At 48.6% G+C, this 20,268-nt stretch overlaps 1 protein-coding gene across 19 annotated transcripts in view; it reads right to left on the reverse strand.

Moving 5' to 3' along the window:
* ATP9B (ATPase phospholipid transporting 9B (putative)) overlaps window positions 1-20,268 on the reverse strand; it is a 217,666-nt gene that overhangs the window by 21,129 nt on the left and 176,269 nt on the right. For all 19 annotated transcript variants that reach the window (XM_049698583.1, XM_049698579.1, XM_049698578.1 and 16 more), the window contains 5 exons: window positions 6,620-6,781; window positions 5,842-5,934; window positions 4,273-4,356; window positions 3,995-4,165; window positions 1,290-1,388 (listed from right to left, as the gene is read on the reverse strand). In XM_049698583.1, coding sequence (XP_049554540.1) covers window positions 1,290-1,388; window positions 3,995-4,165; window positions 4,273-4,356; window positions 5,842-5,934; window positions 6,620-6,781 — 609 coding nt within the window. The remainder of the gene's footprint in view (window positions 1-1,289; window positions 1,389-3,994; window positions 4,166-4,272; window positions 4,357-5,841; window positions 5,935-6,619; window positions 6,782-20,268) is intronic.

Genomic DNA, 20,268 nt, shown 5'->3' on the forward strand with positions numbered 1-20,268 from the left:
ATTCTATCAGTTCAAGCAAACTGAGTTATCTGGGAGATTGAATGGTGGAAAAGAGTAAAATCAAGTCATAATCTTGAAGTATCGTTAATTTTTGTATGAAAATATTTCAGAAACCAACATACTAGTTTTTGACATTCTTTCTGTGGAGATTTTATGGGGCATAAAAGAAATGATATATTACAGGACTGAAATAAAAAGCTTCATGGGTCCAGGTTAATCAATCCAGACTCATCTTTAGATAGGTAGGTTTTATTGTGGAAATTTTATTTGTGGGGCTATAACACTGCAAAGTCAACAAAAATTGATCTGAAGTTTTATCAGAATCATTAATAATTTAATTGCAAATAGTCGTCTGCAGGGCCTAATTTGTGATTCTGATGCTTCGAAATAAACTACATTTACATGTAAATTATATTCAAATCACTATTTCTGTAGGTGCAAGGGCTTCCTTCGGAACAGAGACACACAATGTCTGTTCAGCTGCCATCAATCAAGACCCAAGAAACTTTTATGTTTTGTTTGAATCAAATTTCATCATAACTCGTAGATACAGTAAACACACAAATTTCGATCATTTCTCTTAATTTTCTTTGATCTAATTGAGGAAGATCATTTAATCTGAAGATGGCAGTAGATTAAAAGCACATTTCTACTTTGTATTTAAAGCTTGTTTCACAAAAGCAGCTTCTGGACCACATGTATTGTGTCTAACTAATAGACAAACGTCATTTTTTTCTCAATATATACTTTTATAAATTGAACAGAAAATGACTGCAGTATGTCTATTTTAAAATAGATATTTAGTCGTTAATAATTCTAATAGTACAACAGAAAAATACTCTTGAATTTAGACCTTGTTTTACTCTACCAAAAGCAGCTTTTTTTTTTTTTTTTGCAGTACGCGGGCCTCTCACTGTTGTGGCCTCTCCTGTTGCGGAGCACAGGCTCCAGACGCGCAGGCTCAGCGGCCATGGCTCACGGGCCCAGCCGCTCCGCGGCATGTGGGATCCTCCCAGACCGGGACACGAACCCGTGTCCCCTGCATCGGCAGGCGGACTCTCAGCCACTGCGCCACCAGGGAAGCCCAAAAGCAGCTTTTTGATCACATTTAATATATGTAACTAATAGAAATCTATTTCTAACATGTTTTTATAAACTGAGTAAGAAACTTACTTCTCTTTTAAAATAGTATCTATTAATTAATAAATAACTGCGTATACATTCTCACAAAACCAGTAAGTTTCGATTCAAAACATTTAAAATTCAAAGTGATGTGGACGTGCACTTACCGGCCTGAAAACGTGCGTGTCCTGCGTTCGAGACACCAGGTGAGAACTCTTGGCGATGCACGTGGCCGTCTCCAGTTTATCTCCCGTCAGCATCCATATCTAAGAAACAGTTTCAGCTGGTGAACCCCAACGCTATCACGTGTTCACCTCTGAAGTGTCTGCCCTTGAAAAGATATCTGCACATCCGTGTTTTCAGCATCACTATTGACAACAGCCAAACATGAAGCAACGCGTGAGTCCACGGATGGACGATGGAGAAGCCAAACGTGGTCCATCCATACAATGAATATTAAAAAAGGCAGGGGATCTGACACCTGCAACACTATGCTGAGAGAAACAAACCAGTCACAAAAGGACAAACACCGCATGATTCCACCTGAATGAGGTCCCCAGAGCAGTCAGACTCTAGAGACAGGAAGGAGATGGAGGGTGCCCGGGCTGGGGGAGGGGGAGCTAGCGTTTCACGGGGACAGAGTCTCAGTCTTACAGCATAAAGAGTTCAGGCAGGCGGAGGGTGCTGCTTGTTACACGACAGTGTGAATGTACTTAGTGCCGCTGCACCGTGCACTCAAAAATGGTGAGGATGGTAAACTTTACATCATGCACATTTTACCACAATAAAAGTCTCTGCCAACTTGCTTAACTGAAACAGGTAAGAGCAAAGTGACGTTTAGACACAGCAGCAGGGCTGAGGCAGGTGAGCGACAGGGGATTAGGAGCCTCGCGGCTGGGGCTGAGGAGGACGCCTGAGTATGTCAGAAGGCCACGTCTACACGGCCTTGCAGGCCAAGCAAACAGGCCCAAGGACCACAGGCCGAGGGCTTGCAGAGTTAGGGGGACCCTGACATCCTCGTTGTCACTTGTGTGAGTTTTTCGGTTGAAAACTGAGGTTCAAAATAGGTAAACGGGCAATAGTTAACCCGAAAGTTGTTTCGTATCAAATAAGTCATGTCAAATAACACCACTAAAAAATATATTTTTTTAAAATCTATCCCTTTTGTTTTACTTTTTATTTATTATTATTATTTTTTGGCCACGCCGCATGGCTTGTGGGATCTCAGTTCCCAGACCAGGGATTGAACTCAGGCCGCGGCAGTGAAAGCCCAGAATCCTAACCACTAGGCCACCAGGGAACTCCCGAACACCACTTTTACTTAAAAATATCAAACACATGCACATATTGTACGTGTAAACATCCCTAGACTGAAAAGAGAGCAAAACCAGGACACTTCACGCATAACAGGATGGTGTACATATCTTTTCTATAACAGCAGCAATTTCTTGCTACCATCTGACTTTTCAGATGTGTCATGTGTATCATACATAAATACGCATTTTTGGGAACTTACACGGTATACTGGTTCTCTGCTTAGGCACAATCTACCTGGGGCTCTTTGCAGTGTCTGAGGGTCTGTGTTTTTTACTTATGTTACACATTAATATTCACTTTACTGAGCCTGGATCTAAGACAACGACACATCACCGTGACAAAGTTGGGGACAATTAACCCCACAGAACAAGAAGTCCCGCTGCTGATAACTCAGGGACAAGTGTGGCCTGGCCGAGCGCCACGTCTCGGGCTCAGAGGACGGGCTGAAACCACATCCTTGAACTATAACGGGACAAAAGAGTCTGCTTCTCCTGACGGAGCATGAGAAGGGAAAAGGGCAGAAGCCCAGCAAGTCTTACTGACTTCAGAGCTTAGCAAGCAGCTAATACAAAGCACCCAAATCTTTACACAAGAAACGCGCAGGCCTCAGCTGTGCTGACAAGCCGGCAGCGACACCCAAGAGCGAGACTGACGGGGAGCTCGTGAGAAACCACAATGGAACGAGCAGGCTGTCTGCCTCTAGTCAACCATGTTCCTCCACGCAAGCTTCTGTCGCACAGGCTTAGATCGGGTCACCGTTCTGAGGCTGAACTGCTCTCTTCCACTCTGACTAGCACCTGCACAGCACACGCAGATGCCAGCGGCCGCCCCTGCCACGGCCCTGAACGGGTGGGGAGGCTCCGACATCTCCCCCGCCCAGAGGCCTGGACGGCAGGGGCCCCCTTGCCGTGCCCGTCACAGGGCCCTCATCAAAACGTGCTGAGTGTATTGTTATTTGAAGCCGGCCACGGCTTTGCCTTCTGACATTTTCCTCCAGTTCTCTCTCTCTGCTCCAGTTAGACACAAGTATTTCTTTTAAAAAGCAAGCTGCACTTTTTTCATTCTCAGTCCTCGAGGCAGCACTGAAATGCATTTTCTCAGCCATCTGTAACTGAACTTCAGCTTTCGTGAGAGCACAGGTAAGTAAGGCAAGAAAGCAGTTTGCTGAAAACTAAAACTTACACCACAACGTGCTAATCTCCCCTGGACCCGAAGAGGACAAACCGTTAGAAAAAGCCATCAGGTCAGTAGGTCAGGCAGGGAGCATCATGCGGTCTACGGGGATATCCCCACGCGGATAAAAGGCTGCCGTGGGGAGCAGCTCGGGCCGGGACAGGCCTCAGGCTGCCGTGAGGACGCCCGCGGCCGGGAAGGCAGCCAGGAGGAGACGGCCGCCGGGAAGGGGGCAGCAGAACCGCTGCGTCTGGGTGACGGGCGGGGCGGGCCGGGGCTCCGCGGGACGCGTAGAGACCTCCGCTCACCAAGGCCCTCACCCCCTCCACCTCGGCGGGTTTCCCGGGACCACCTCCAGGGGGCGCCCGCTCCCTCGCGGTACCTTGAGGCCCGCGTTGCGCAGCATCTCCAGGGTGGGCCGCACGTCCGTCTGCAGCTGGTCCTCCACCCCCGTCAGGCACAGCAGCTCCATCTCCCGCTCCAGGCTCTCCACCACGGCGGCCACCTTGAGCGTCCTGTCGTGGATGCTCAGCTTGGCCTGGTTGTAGCGGTTCTGAGGACAGGCGGGCGGTGCTGTGACTCGCGCAGGGCTGGCCGAGGCGGGGACACCCGCGGCGCCGCCCCCGTGCGCACCGTCTCCCCGAGGCCACGGCCGCTCACCTCGAAGTCCTGGTACTGCTCGTCCGTCAGCGCCCTCTTGGCCACCACGAGGGTGCGCAGGCCTTCGCGGGCCATGTTGCCGCACTGGAAGAGAGAGGCAGGTCACACGCGGCCCGGCCGGCCCGCAGCCTCGGCCACCGCTCCTTGCAGCCACGGCCACGTCCTCCGCTAGCTCATCCCGCCCTGCTCCCCAGTCCTAGCTCCGTCTCGTTTCTAACAAACACACATCTGGGGGCAAAGAGGGGAGCCTGCGCGGAGAGGAAGGGGCTGCCCCCCAGGCACCGCCGCCTCGGCTCGCGGGCATCACGTCCACACAGAGGATGGGCTCGCACTGCAGGCTTTACAAAATCGCCCTTTCCGCTGCATGACGGACAGCGTAGGTGTATTTGTATTAGTATTTGGGGAACACACGTTGATAACCAAGAATCCAGCTTGGGAGCTTCTGTGACGCAGAACAGCCCCCTGTAAACTCAGGCTCTGAGTACCTGCTGGCTTTGGATAAAGTGAAAGGCTTTCCCCACGACAAGAGTATTAACAACAAAGACTGCGGTGGGAGGGTGTGGAAAGATTTATCGATGGGAGAAACTACAATGTTGGAAATAAATGCACAAAGGATTTTTAATAAAGTTATCTGAAAAACAGTCTGACATTATCTGTCTGTTGCAAGACATTTATCGATTTGACCTCATAAAGCTAAATAAATTAAACAAGGATTTTATAATTAATTGCACATCATTATGACCCAAAGTAATTTTTATGGCATTTTACTAGGTCTTCAGGGAGTTTAATTTATTCATGTCCCTGATTAAATCCAGTGCCTGAAGGAGCTATTGATTCATATTGCCAATACCGTCGTGGACGTGGGCTGTGGCCCCTGGACTGACAGACTCCTGGCCTGAAGGGGGGTGGACACGCTTGAGCCCCACCGACAACATGCGCACAGAAGGGGGTCACACTCATGAATTCAGCGGTTTAGTTTTACTCTGAAATCTAAGTTTTTACAAATACATAAATGCAAACAACAAGTCATCTCATGAAGCTAAATACAAATCGTATTTGTTCAGGGAGAATTTGAGGAAAATATAGGATTGGTTATATTTGGATCTTATCTCCACATTTAAAGTGAATCCTATGTACGTATTAGAATTAAATTCTAACTAAAATATCCTGGTAAATAATTTAGGTTACAAAATAACTATCATGTTAAAGTATAACTCTAGTTACATGCACAATACTATTCAGAATATTCCAGTGAATGATTAGGGATGCTTTCTGTTTTTCCACCAAAATAAACAAAATATTCTTCATAAGGACCCACTTGCACACATCTACACGTATTCACACAGAAACCAAAAACAGTAGTTGTTCACCCAGAAAGTACAGTATTTATAATTGACAGTACTCCTATCCTCTCTGCTTTATGGACCGACAGCGTCTGGTGTGAAACCTGGCATCTTGATTCACTCCAGTGACACCAGCAAGTACCTACAAGTCGGAGAAAGGATGCCGTGCTTCTGTCACTGCCCTGAGTTTCATAAAAACATCTGCACAATGTGAGACAGCTCATACCTCCTCCTCCAGCCAGTCATTATACTGGACGACGGTGGACATGGCAACGTCGGCACCTTTCATGTAGAACGTGATCTCTGCTGTGGACTCGTCCTGTAACGAGACGGGAGTGAACACAGACATGTTGAGGGCACGCTGCGGCTACTGGGGGGCTGCTCTAACGGGAACGCACCAGGAGGGCAATTCTCTGTGAACCCACTCCCCTGGGTGAGTTACTCAGACACCTTGTAGGCAGGGCTGTGTCCTCCCTAGATGTTCAGGCCACCAGGAACCGAGAGCATAATTGTGGCTCTCAAGATGCTGTGCTGAGGGTTTTGAAATAAAATCTGTAGATGAATATACGCCTTGGACTGCAAGGTAAATTCTCTCAAATTTCCAGAGCTTGAGTGAATAAGCTTCTTAGTTTAGCCAACTTCCAAGATGTATTTGTGGTATTCGCTACAAAAAATGTAATAGGGGTATATTTTAGCAACGTTATGGTCATAAATCATCTTCAGGTGAACTCTGGCTGCGACTGCTGCGGGAAACAAAGCAGCGCGAGCCGATTTCAAACATTCATGAGCATCTACTTATCCTGCCTCAGCCGTCTTAGGAAAGTTGTTTTAAATCATGACTATTAGAGCCACACCAGCTTCTCAGCATAAATGATCAGTTTGGATTTTATTATTACAAAACACTGTGACGAGCATAAAGCCCTGGAGTGAGCCTTAAGAGACCGCTGCAGTGTCCTCACAGTGACCAGAGCAGGCACCCAGCTCGGGGACAGAGGCCAGCGTACCCTGACGATGACCCCCATCCGCTTGCTCTCCGACGTGAAGGGGAAGGTCTGCAGGATGCAGTAGGTCAGGATCTGGCCGCTGGGGGTCCTCAGCTGCATGGACGTGAGGTCTCTGTTGACCAGAGTGAGGCCGACGCTCTCCGTCCACTGCACCAGGGCCACCTGCGGGAGACCAGCGAGACGTGAGGGCACTCGCTCCCCGGGAAGGGGACATCAGGCCAGCGGTCAGTGAGCTCGCCGAGATGCCACCAAGAGACGAAACTGACCACATCCAGGCCCTGCTGTTTCTGAGGCCGCATCTAGTATTCGTTACAGGGAAGCGATACGCAGCGAGACTGAGGGCCTTGGTCTTACCGTCTAAGATAAAGGCCGTTGGTAAGCACACTTGTGCTGCGATTTGTGTTACCAGCTGCCTACAGCTAGGGTTTAAAATCTATGCGGAGCGCCCGCCGGGCTGGACGGCTCGGAGAGCAGGTGGGGCTGGGCTCGAGGACGCCCGCGACAGTGATGCCCTGAATCCCTCATGTGTCTCAATCACGGACCAACTGGCGACTGGGGGCTCCACAGACAGCACGCCTGCGGGGAGGGCAGGCCCGGGCGCCAAGCCCAACTCCGACAGTTGGAAGCCCCGTGACCTGGTCCTCTGCGTACTGAGGCTCACCGCCTGTTCTGTGGAAGATGTATTTGCAAACTGTTCTAAAGGGGAAACGATCAGAGGAGGCTCCCTGGCATGTGGCAAGGACTCGAAAATAGAAAGTATTCTTACTTACAATCCTTTATGATTTAAACGTAAAAATCTTAAGTGGAAAAATAATTTTTAAAGTTCACCACTTATGCATAGTAATTTTTATGACAATAAGCGTTTTCAGAAAAAAATTGTCTTTAAAAGCAACTTCACTGCAAGAAATTCATGACGTGCTGCCCCCGTCGTGCAGGTGAGGGCCCCGCGGCCGCAGGCAGTGGCTCCTTCCCCCTGGGGGCTCTGGGCCTCTGCTAACCCTGGCGCCTCGCCCTCACCTGCAGTTCCTTTCACCACCTGTGCTTTTAGCGTTTGCCCTGGGGTTCTGAGAAATCCTATCACTCAAGAGCATTTTAAATTCTGTCTAGTGTGCAGATGTTATGTTCTCTCCTAGTCATTCCTGAAAGCTCTGGTGCCGAGGTGAGACCGCTCAGTTCGGAATCCTCGAGCTGCCGTGTACCAGCTCCGTGAATCTGGGTGACAGGCTGCACCCCTAAGCCCCGGTCTCCTCGTCGATAAGATGGTGACGACCTCCCAGGGTTACGCTGAGGTCTGACCCACCCGTGGGGCATTTGGCACATTGATGATCAATGTCAGGGTTTCACCCTCTGCCCTTTCTCACGTAAGCCATTTAGGCGGAGCGGGAATCACTTTACGAATGAGGTTTTCCAAGTAATTTTCCACAAATATAGCTGGAGAAAAGTCCCGACAAGCTTGTCAAGTGTCTGACATTGTGGGGTGGGCCGCATGCTACGGGTGGACAGGGCGTCCAAAGACAGCGAGGCAGAAAAAGCCGGCGCGAGACACTTTCTGGGGCTGCAGGGGCGCCCCGTGGGGCGGGGATGCCCTGGGGCACAGCCGAGGGCGACACTTTAAGTCGCCTGTGCCGGTGCCTTGGTGCCTGGTTCCCCACACACTCCCACATGGCTTCCCTGAAAGGGGTCCAGGACAGATGGTACCCAGCCTCTCCCGGAAAGGGTGACTTCAGTTCCCAAACATTTTCTAGGATTTTGCAAAGGACCTAAACAGACAAGCGGGACGACTGTTTCAGAATAGTAAAGACATACTTTTTTATACGGTTTTAAATTACAATTTCGTCTTATTTTATACGTAGTCAGTGCATCAGAATTCATCTTATAAAACCTTCTGGTATTTTAAAAAGTGTACATGGTAGAGTCGGTCTGTGATAAACAGGTTACAGCAGCTTCGGAGAAGCAGGAGTGGGAGTGAGGGTCATGCTGAGGGGGGTCCCGGGGCCCCGGACTTGCAGCTGGCGTCTCGAGGGAGCCCTGCGCCGACCAGGCCCAGGATGCGCGTCCAGCAACCGCCAGCGAGCCCAGCCCCCAAGCCCAGGTGGGCCGGGCCAGCTCGGGAGTGAGAGCCCACCCTGGACAGAGAAGGCGGAGCCGAAGGAAGGACATCCTCCCTGCAGCTGGGCAGCCCGAGGGGCGGCACTCACGCACGGGAGCTTCCAGCAGAGGAGAGGACAGACCGACACAGCACCAGACGGCCCGACAGCCCAGCGGCCGAGGCCGCAGCAAGGCCGCCCGCGGTGGACGCTCCCGTCCCGCTGCCCAAGGGGACACTGGCTGTGGCCACCATACCGCCCGGCAGCGGGGCGTCACAGCCAGTCCACGAGGCTGCAACCAGGGTCTCCACGAGACACGTGAGCGCAGCGGGCTCTGAAGGCCGGGCCCCGCCGGACTCCTGACCCCCATGCCAGTGTCCACTGAAACGGCTTCTTCCCAGCCCCAGTCCTGGTTTGCTGGCAGCAGTGGAGACGCCTGTCCATACTCAGGACACCGGAGTCCAGCTGCTGGCTTACAGGGCGGATGACATCAGCTTTCTAGGGGCCCTGTCAGCTCTGGGGTCCCACGAACGCATTAGATGTGACACAGTGAGTCACCGTGGAGCTCGAATTGGACGCCGCATGCCCTGGCCTTCCAGCGCATTACTGGGGTACTGAAGCAGGCCGGGGTCCTAACATGACGCCACGAGGATACAGTACTATAATTTAGAGCGTCAGTGATATACTCCAAATTATAGCGCTAAAAGAAGACACCTGGACGTCAGCACGTCGAGTGGGGGCAAGTCAACAGCTCTGCAACCCCAGTGCAAATGTAAAACGAACGTGAAACTCCATAGACTATTTCTATACGACTTCTCTGTGTCTGCAGATGACCCAAGACCCCAAGTTTCGTTTTCGGTTTACACAGTGAAAGGTTACTATTACATTCTGACCTGTAAATTGTATCTCCCTGCGAACACCCTCTCATCTCACTGGGTCCCGCTGCAGTCAGGACCTGAGTTTCTCTATTTGGTGACTCACACCTGGTTACTGTTTAGTTTATGCTTGGTTTCATAACCCACTGGGGGTAGCGACGTTATCAGAGGAGTCCGCTGGGCTTCTGCTGCCTGGCCCAGCATCTGTACAGCTGTTCCTAGTCAGTAAGCATGTCGAGGTCTCGCTATATAATGCCGACCAGGAGAAGAGCGTTCACACACTCAACGCGACGGGCGCTTCCGTTGGTCTTCTAATGTCAGTGCTTAGCGCTGGGCAGGATTCTCTCTGGTGATGTAAAATGTAACATTTCTGAACAGACTTACAAGCCAGCAGCCACGAAGGGGGGACACGAACGTGCAGAACTGGCCGCCATGCGCTCGGCACCTCAGTGGAGGCCGCCACGACGCCCACGGCGACCGGAGGGTCCCCCTGCAGCTTCGAGCTTTGCCACCTGGCCCTGGAGTGCAGCGGGGCTGGGGGAAAGCGGGTCAGCATTCGGACCGTTCCCTCTGTATGTCTGAAATAAACTAGAGGTGTTCTTTTCAGAAGGCTCTGAGGGCTCACTTACATCCAGTGATACTGAACGTCGAAATCAGAGGAAGGAAAATTTCTAGGGAATGGGCAGTTTGACTCTATTTTCTTCCTGAGGACGTTTAAGCGATTAGACCAAACACGCGTCTTGAAAGCATGATGCCTCCCCTACAGCAAAATGAACAGCACGGCTGCCGAGGGTGGAGACTCGCCAGGCGGTCGGAGCACAGTGGGGAGTGGAGGCTGTGCCGGCCAAGGCCTCCCCTGGAGCCCCGTGCAGACCCGCTGGGCACAGTCCACTCGGTGTCCCCCGTGACGGAGCTGAACGTCCAGTGACGGAGCTGGACAACAGCGTGGCGAGCCTGCGAATGGCCTCGGGTCGCCCCCGCCGGCCGCCTGGGCCTCTGCGGCCACACGCCACCAGCCGTCCTCCAGCCTCGCCGGGGCTGCCTGCCGGCTCCCCGTCACCTTCCCCCAAACCCCCCGCTCTCTCCGCTGTGGCTCCCCCTCCCGCCACGCTGCCATGTCCCCCACCCGGGCCTCCAGCAGCCCCGAGACCCCCGATGCCTGCTGTGCTCACTGCTCTACCCTCAGGAACCAGCGCAAGACATTCCTTCAATCAGCGAGAACTAACAATCGCTGATTTAAGGTGATTTAACAGTGGCAAGTTCAACGGGACACTGAAGACAGGTGTGAAAACACAGCCGGAGCAGTTTTTGGGTGCTGGCTTGTGTGAGGCAGTCTCCTAGGACCCGGGAAGAGATGGGGATGAAGCGCTAGTCCAGTGTGATCTGGGCTTCGAGCGTAAGAAACCTGATTCTCGCCCTGGGATTACTAGTTCACCTCTAACCATTTCTTAGCGTGCAAAGTGCCCGTCACCCGAACGAAGCTCCAAGGCTTGCTGTTCCGTGGCTTTACACGGTCACATCCACGGCTGTTTTGGGTGATGCAGTTGTTCAAATCTTTGGCTTCTGTTTAAACAGAGTGCTCGTTTTCTCACGATTGAGTTTTGGGAGTTCTTCATCTATGTTGGTCACTAGTCATTTATCAGATATGTATTTTGCAAACATATCCTACAAACCTGTGGCTTGCCTTCATTTTCTTAACAATGTCTGTCGAAGAACGTAGGATTTTTACCTTTAAGTCTAGTTTATCAATTCTTTTCTTATACAATTTGTACTGTTTGTGACCTACAAAATCGTTGCCTAACTAACTCAAGGCTACAAAGGTTTTCTTCTAGAAATTTTATACTTTTGGTTTTTCATTTAGGTCTATGACCAATTTGAGTTAATTTTTATAAGAGTGAGAGAGATTAGTTTAGGCTCTTTCTGCATATGGCTGTTCAAATGTTCTGGGTCCCCTAGAGAAATGGAAATAAAAACAAAAATAAACAAATGGGACCTAATGAAACTTAAAAGCTTTTGCACAGCAAAGGAAACCATAAACAAGACGAAAAGACAACCGTCAGAATGAGAGAAAATATTTGCAAATGAAGCAACTGACAAAGGACTAATCTCCAAAATTTACAAGCAGCTCATGAAGCTCAACATCAAGAAAACAAACAACCCAATCCAAAAATGGGCCGAAGACCTAAACAGACATTTCTCCAAAGAAGACATACAGACTCTGCCAACAAACACAGGAAAGGATTCTCAACATCACTAATCATTAGAGAAATGCAAATCAAAACTACAATGAGGTATCATCTCACACCGGTCAGAATGGCCATCATCAAAAAATCTACAAACAGTAAATGCTGGAGAGGGTGTGGAGAAAAGGGAACCCTCCTGCACTGTTGGTGGGAATGTAAATTGATACAGCCACTGTGGAGAACAGTATGGGGGTTCCTTAAAAAACTAAAAAGAGAACTACCATACGACCCAGCAATCCCACTACTGGGCATATACCCTGAGAAAACCATAATTCAAAAAGAGTCACAATGCTCATTGCAGCTCTATTTACAATAGCCAGGACATGGAAGCAACCTAAGTGTCCATGGACAGACGAATGGAAAAAGATGTGGCACATATATACAATGGAATATTACTCAGCCATACAAAGAAACAAAACTGAGCTATTTGTAATGAGGTGGATAGACCTAGAGTCTGTCATACAGAGCGAAGTAAGTCAGAAAGAGAAAAACAAATACCGTATGCTAACACATATATATGGAATCTAAAAAGAAAAAAGATGGTCATGAAGAACCTAGGGGCAAGACAGGAATAAAGACGCAGACCTACTAGGGAATGGACTTGAGGATACGGGGAGGGGGAAGGGTAAGCTGTGACAAAGTGAGAGAGTGGCAGGGACATATGTACACTACCAAATGTAAGGTAGATAGCTAGTGGGAAGCAGCCGCATAGCACAGGGAGATCAGCTCCGTGCTTTGTGACCGCCTGGAGGGGTGGGATAGGGAGGGTGGGAGGGAGGGAGATGCAAGAGGGAGGGGATATGGGAGCATATGTATATGTATAACTGATTCACTTTGTTATAAAGCAGAAACTAACACACCATTGTAAAGCAACTATACTCCAATAAAGATGTTTAAAAAATATGTTCTGGGTCCCATTTATTTAAATAATCATCCTTTCTGCATTGGATTTCCTTGGCATCTGTATAAAAAACCAACTGACATCTTGGTAACAAACTGACATCTTGGTAACAGAAAGTCTTCCAATCCACGTGCACAATATGGTTCTCATATATAGACTGTCCTTGAGTTTTCTTCATTGTCTTACACTTCCCAGCATACAATTCCTACACCTATTTTGTTAGATATATCCTTAAGCATTTCATGGGTTTTTTTTTTTTGGTGCTTTATAAATGGTACATTTTTAAATGTCAATTTCTAATTGCTCATTGCTAGTATATACAAGCATGAGTAATTTTTGTATATGGCTATCATAATGTGCAACTTTGGTAAACTCACTTATTAAATCTTAGTGGAGAGTTAAATTTTTGGTAGAGCCTTTGGGATTTTATATGGAGACAATCATATCACCTATTAAAACAAGAGACAGTTTTGTTTCTTCCTCTTTTCTGGTCTACCGAGGTTTTATGCTGTTCTTTAGATGCCATTTTGCTAATATATATTTTTCCTGAACATGGTTATTTAATGAGGTTTTCAAAAATAATAGCATTTGGGCTGTGTTTTAATATACTCTCATAAAAATTTAAGCTCATCTATTATACACTCTTCATATGTGTAATTTTATGTGTGTATTCTTAGTCTGCATTCACTGTTTTGTATTATTTACTATTTTTGCCAACAGTTTTTCCACTTTATTTACTTCTCAAAGGATCGGCTTTTGAGTTTACTGCTTATTCAATCGGAATAAGTACCATCTGCTCATGTGGACATTTGTGTGCAAGAGTCGCTACAGTTTACGGCGAGCCGTGAGTGGGTGACTTGAGAGCAGAAGCGCGCCCCGCCCCAACAGCACTGCTCTTGCTTTACTCTAATGTATGCAGTGTGCTGTGGATTTAAATTCACTTGGTCGTGTCTGCTCATTGAAGCAGGACTCGCTGTGGTGTGGCGTCAGCATGTCTGTGGGGAGCAGGTCCCTGTCTGCGACGTGAGCACCCGTCCGTGACCTTCAGGAGCGGGACAGCACGCGAACCACACGGCCTGCCATGAGTATTGACTGGCAGCTTTTCCAGGCGACCAGGTTCACGTTATGTTCATAATTCTATTAAATTATAACAGTGATGGTAGTACCACAATTGAAAATGAAGACATGTCAGTGATCGAATTATGATTTATAAAGTACACGGTAAAAAATATGTCCCTGGGGGCTTCCCTGGTGGCGCAGTGGTTGAGAGTCCGCCTGCCGATGCAGGGGACACGGGTTCGTGCCCCGGTCCGGGAAGATCCCACATGCCGCGGAGCGGCTGGGCCCGTGAGCCATAGCCGCTGAGCCTGCGCGTCCAGAGCCTGTGCTCCGCAATGGGAGAGGCCACAACAGTGAGAGGCCTGCGTACCGCAAAAAATAATAATAATAATAAATGTGTCCCTGGAGTAAAGCTGGCAGCTATGCGGGTGTAATTGCTAATATGGTAAAGGAAACTTCTCCCAAGCTTTTCAAGAATGATAGCACAGGGCTTCCATGGTGGCGCAGTGCTTAAGAATCCGCCTGCCAATGCAGGGGACACAGGTTTGAGCCCTCATCCGGGAAGATCCCACATGCCGCGGAACAACTAAGCCCGGGCACCACAACTATGGAGCCTGCGCTCTAGAGCCCACAAGCCACAGCTGCTAAGGCCTGTGTGCCTAGAGCCTGTGCTCTGCAAGGAGAGAGGCCACCGCAGTGGGAGGCCCGTGCACCGCAACGAAGAGCAGCCCCTGCTCGCCACAACTAGAGAGGGCTCACGCGCAGCAGCGGAGACCAACGCAGCAAAAACTGAATAAAAAAATAAAATAAATGTAAAAAGGGAGAAAAAAGGAAACTTTGATTAAAAAAAGAATGATAGAACAGAAATTTCTGAATAATGGAATTGTAGAGAAAATTAATAATAAAATCTTGCCCTGCACGAGTTACTTAGCATGGAGAAGTGTGAAAGCATAAACCAATTGCCTGTGACAGCAATTACCCAAGTGTGTTGCTGACGTGGCCTCTGGATGAGATTTAGCTTAGGCTCCCACTTAGATATGTAATTTTTACACTCACATTTTAATTATTTTGACCTTTGTATTATTGTCAATAATCACATTGTTAGAAATGTCTTAAAGCTAAGTTAGAGAAATAGTCATTCTTACATGGCCTGTACCACCACTGAAAGCATCCAAAGGAAACAGGAAGAGGTGGCACCTCCTCTGCCCCTTCCACTGGGAGGGCCACACCAATGGGGAAAGCAAGCAGCAGTGTGTTAACTGCTCCTGAGATGAATTCTGAGTCAGAGACCTAAAAATTCCACCTGCCCCCAGCAGCTTTCTTGTTCTGTTAGAAGGACCCCATGTAGCGGCAATCTGACCCAATACGGGGATAACATCCCAAGAGGGGCCGTGGTCAGGGGAAGCCAGTGGTCAGAAGCAGCCTCCATGCGAACACCGAGAGTCTCCCGCTAAGACACCACCTCCCGGGAGCCGTCAGCAGGTGGAAACTCCACCTCCACCGGCTTATGTGTTAGGCAGTGCCTTGCAAATCAAACCGGGGCTGTGCACTGGTAAAAAGAAACGAAACAAATGAGGTTGGCGTCCAACTAAAACGTTTAGAAGAAAAAGGCAAGACCAAAGGAAAGTAAGAGAAAGAAAAGATAAAGGAAAACGTAAAAGTTGGATATATACTGATTGAATATACTGATTGAGTCCTGCTTCAATGAGCAGACACGACCAAGTGAATTTAAATCCACAGCACACTGCATACATTAGAGTAAAGCAAGAGCAGTGCTGTTGGGGCGGGGCGCGCTTCTGCTCTCAAGTCACCCACTCACGGCTCGCCGTAAACTGTAGCGACTCTTGCACACAAATGTCCACATGAGCAGATGGTACCTACACCTTGAGATAATACTTAACATAGAAATTACATACGTGAGGGGCATGGCCACAGAGGAGAAAGGATGTTACCAACAGACAGCAAGTTTACAGGCTTAAGAGTCACTGAAAATCACGGCCAATCAATCTTTCGGAACCAACGTGGGCAGGGGTCTTGGGGTTGCGTCGCACTGGCCTAGCTCGCCCGAGGTGCTGCCCCTGAGCTGACTCGGTGGTGCCTGCTGGTGACGCTGGCTCCGTCTCAGCTTCCTGAAGCTGCACTGGACACACAGCTCACGAGGGCTGGATTTTAACTTTGTCCAGGAATTTCCAGGAACACTTAAAGTTTGCTAAGCTGGAGTCTGCTATGCTGAGGCTGCAAAGTGACAGGCAAGTGAAACTTTCTACGCTCTTGGAGAAAATGAAATATTGATCACTTATCAAAAGAAACAGCGACCGGGGCCTAAGTAGGCTGCAGGTTCTGAATCCGAAATCACCCCTCCCGCTCTGACGCTCCAGCACCCACTGCAGGTGACAGCTCCGAACACACACGTCACTGCAAAGTGCCCAGTGACCACGCCTCAGAAAGCCTTTACCAGCTTCAATTCCCCAGAATTCCAGTATCTGTATAATAAAATGCATTGGTGCACACGCAGGGTAAGGTAGGAGAGCCTCTCTGTTTTCAGGAAAGTGAAAATGAAGAACTGCTGCAAGATCAGAGACTCAAAAACCAGCACGTTCTACTCAATAAGTCACATTCTTTCTGAAAACTAAGATGAGATGACACAAGAGCCATAAGCAAACAGGGAAAATAAGAGAATAGTGTTGCTGCAGAGTGTGCAAAGCCAGTTAAGTCTCCTAAACGGAATAGGCTGCTTATTAACCGTACACGTTGGGATAGGTCAAGGCTGAGGGCAAACAGAGAACATCAACCGAGCCATTTCCCTGAAAAAAGCTCCAGGGTGCAATATTCTAAGCACTTTATTCAATAAAAAATGCTTTTAAAACAGTACTTTGGTGATTGGGAAACACCGCCATCATCCGTCAACCTAACGCAGCGAAGTTCAATAAGCGAAATAATGAACCGTTCAGATGATTTTCCTCGGGCTCTGGGGACCTGCAAACACTGCATCGACAGAGTGCTTTAAAAATTATGATGAAGTTGAGTCTTTTCATTTTTAGATGTAAAGCACGTGTTAGGGATTTCTTAAAGGCTATTTAATGCTTTGCACTTTTAATCATGGTCCAATTTCCAAAGTGGGAAGAAAGTTTGAAGTAAAAATTTAAACATAAGATTAGCAGTTTCTATCTAGTTCTGGGAATCTTGGAATCAGTGAAACCCTCTCTACTGTGAAGTCCTGCTTTAAGATTTCAAAAGTGTTGTAACATAAAAACCTAAAGATAAAAAAATCCCAGGTATTTTCTACAAAATTTTTATTTACTTTTGGGAGGTAATAAGGTAAATACGTAATACAGGATTTTTGAAACTTCCAATAAAATTTTCCTTGGGAAACATCTGTGGTCTAAGTTTCCCATGCTCAGGACTGGAAAAGCACACGTTTTCAGTATGTGATCACGTGGAACTTGAGAGAATCTCTAGAATGCTAGACTATGAAAAACAATGTGCTTAACCCTTCCTTTGTAAGAAAAAGCGGTGGTGCATGTCCTCTCGAAGAGCGTCACCGGGACCCGGTACCTGTCTCAAGGCCGACAGGGCGCGGCAGGATGACAGGTGCAGCTCCTGTGCATCCTAACCACCCACCCCATCAGCCGAGGCCGCCACATCTGCTGGGACCACTGAGCTGTGCACGTCCTCCTAGGTTCCCCGTCACCCAGTAAAAACATCTGGTACACACACACGATTCCAAAAGTCATACTGAGCTGTGGCTGCAGAGAGATTCTCACACACCTATTGGTTAACATAATCTATAAAACAGAGCAGTGGTGATGAGGAAGGGGACCTTGAGCTCCCGCCCACCGCGTAACTGACCTGGGACGTGGCGCCTGGAATATGCGCCCTGAAGACAGCGGGGTGCTTCCACACCCCCTGCTTTCCCCTCTGTACAGTGACTAAGCTACCCTGTGGAGCGACTCAGCAACTGACCACACCGCAGGCAGCCCCAGTTTCCACGGGCTCTCCTAACGCTTCCTGGGAAGAGAGGCATGGTGTCTCACAAAAAGGAAAAGCATCTAACTCCGAGACACCACCCGGCTAAATCACAGGGACAGCTCCTCCCGGACCAGCTGGGGATGCAGTGACGGGGATGCGGTACCGAGGCCCCGTGTCGATGAGGTTTATCTCAGGTCACCACCACACCTTCCGGCCCCGCTCCAATCGGATCAGCAGTGCCGTCCCACCACCTCCCAGGCCTGGGGTTCCGTCTGCCACGATGCACAGAGCCCAGGTCCCAGAAGACGGAATGAAAGCACAGACTCTGCACATGACAGAAGCACCGCGTGGCTGGGACACGTCACACAGCGTGGACGAAAAGTCAGAGGGCATTGGGAGGGCAAAGCTGGCGAGGGCCATAGTCACTTGAGATCAGGTGCAGAGCTGCTGCTTTTCCTTCAGCTTTTTCATTCTTTCTGGTTGAATACCAAAATTCTGACTCATTATAAAAGCAGTTAAGTTTACTGTAACCGCTTCAAATAATAAACAGTGCTTGGAAAACAGAACGTCCCCGTCACCCCCGTCACAGGGGTGCACCCAGCCCACTAGCTGCTCGAGACCAAGACGAGCGTTGGCATCGGGCAGAACTGGACACAGGCCGGGGCAGAGGTCAGGCCTGGGGCACCACGCGAGCGGCCAGACTTGAGGGCCTCATATCTGGAAATCACCATGAGGCCCAGGCCCACTTCGTAGAGCGGGAAGGTGTCAGGCACGGGGCAGGCACCACGGGCTCTGGAGCAGACGGCTGCCAGCAAGAGAGTGCCAGGGACAGTGGCACAGCTGCGCGCAGGAGCCCTGGAGAGTGAACTGGGGGAGGGAGGCCGGTCCTGCGGTGTGGCGCCAGGGGGCTGGGCCTGGAGAGATGTCCTCAAGGCAGGTGCCCTTGCCTCCTAACTCTGGGCACCAAGACTGGAGGCGTGACCCCGAGGTCACAGCAGTGGTGACAACCACAGAGAAAAGAGGAAACGCTGAGTTTCAGTGGAGATGAAGGACCAAGTGGGAATGTTCTCAGCTTTCCATGTTGAAAAAAAACCAAACTTTCATCTTTTTGGCTGTTTTTTCGCCACCTATAAGCTCTGACATGACTAACAACATGTTGTAATTTCTAAATTGACAAAACAAAGGTGGTGCTGGGAAAACTGGACAGCTACATGCAAAAGAATGAAATTAGAACATTCTCTAACACCACATACAAAAAAGAAACTCAAACTGATTAAAGACCTAAATGTAAGACCAAAAACCATAAAACTCCTAGAAGAAAGCACAGGCAGAACTCTCTCTGACATAAATCGTAGCAGTATTTTTTAGATGCCTCCTAAAGCAAAGGAATTGAGAGGAAAAATAAACAAATGGGACCTAATTAAGCTTAAAAGCCTTTGCACAGCAAAGGAAACCATCAGCAAAACGAAACAAGCTACTGAATGGGAGAAAATATTTGCAAGTGATACGACCGATAAGGAGTTAACATCCAAAACATATAAACAGCTCATACAACTCCACATCAAAAGACAAACAACCTGATTAAAAAATGGGCAGAAGACCTGAACAGACATTTCTCCAAAGGAGACATACAGATGGCCAACAGGCACATGAAAAGATGCTCAACGTCGCTAATTATTAGAGAAATGCCAATCAAAACCACGATCAGACAACACCTCACAGCGGCCGGAATGGCTATCATCAAAAAGACAAGAAATAACAAACGTTGGCAAGGATGTGGAGAAAGGGGAACTCTTGTGCACTGTTGGCGGGAGTGTAAATTGGTGCAGCCACTGTGGAAAACAGTATGGAGGTTCCTCAGAAAACTAAGAATAGAACTACCATATGACCCAGCAATTTCACTCCTGGCTATATATCTGAAAAAAACGAAGACACCAATTCAAAAAGATACATACACCCCAATGTTTGTAGCAGCATTATTTACAATTGCCAAGATATGGAAGCAACCCAAGTGTCCATCAGCAGGATAAAGAATGGATAAAGAAGATGTGGTGTGTATATACAATGGGATACTATGCAGCCATAAACAAAGAATGAAATTTGCCATTTGCAGCAACGTGGATGGACTTGGAGGGCATCGTGCTAAGTGAAATAAGCCAGGCAGAGAGAGGCAAGTGCTGTGTGACCTCACTTACATGTGGGACATCTAAGGAATACAACGAACTAGTGACTATAACAGAAAGCAGACTCACAGGCACAGAGAACAAACTAGTGGTTACCAGTGTGGGGAGGGATAGGGGATGGGACAAGATGGGGGAGGGGAGTAAGAGGTACAAAATATCATGTACAAAATAAGCTACAAGGATATATTGTACAACACGGGGAATACAGCCAATCTTTTTTAAAAAATAATCTTTTATTTATTTATCTATTTTTGGCTGCACTGGGTCTTCCTTGCTGCACACGGGCTTTCTCTAGTTGCGGCGAGCAGGGGCTACTCTTCGTTGCGGTGCAT

This window comes from Orcinus orca, chromosome 15, assembly GCF_937001465.1.
Source record: "Orcinus orca chromosome 15, mOrcOrc1.1, whole genome shotgun sequence".
Classification (NCBI taxonomy): Eukaryota; Metazoa; Chordata; class Mammalia; order Artiodactyla; family Delphinidae; genus Orcinus; species Orcinus orca.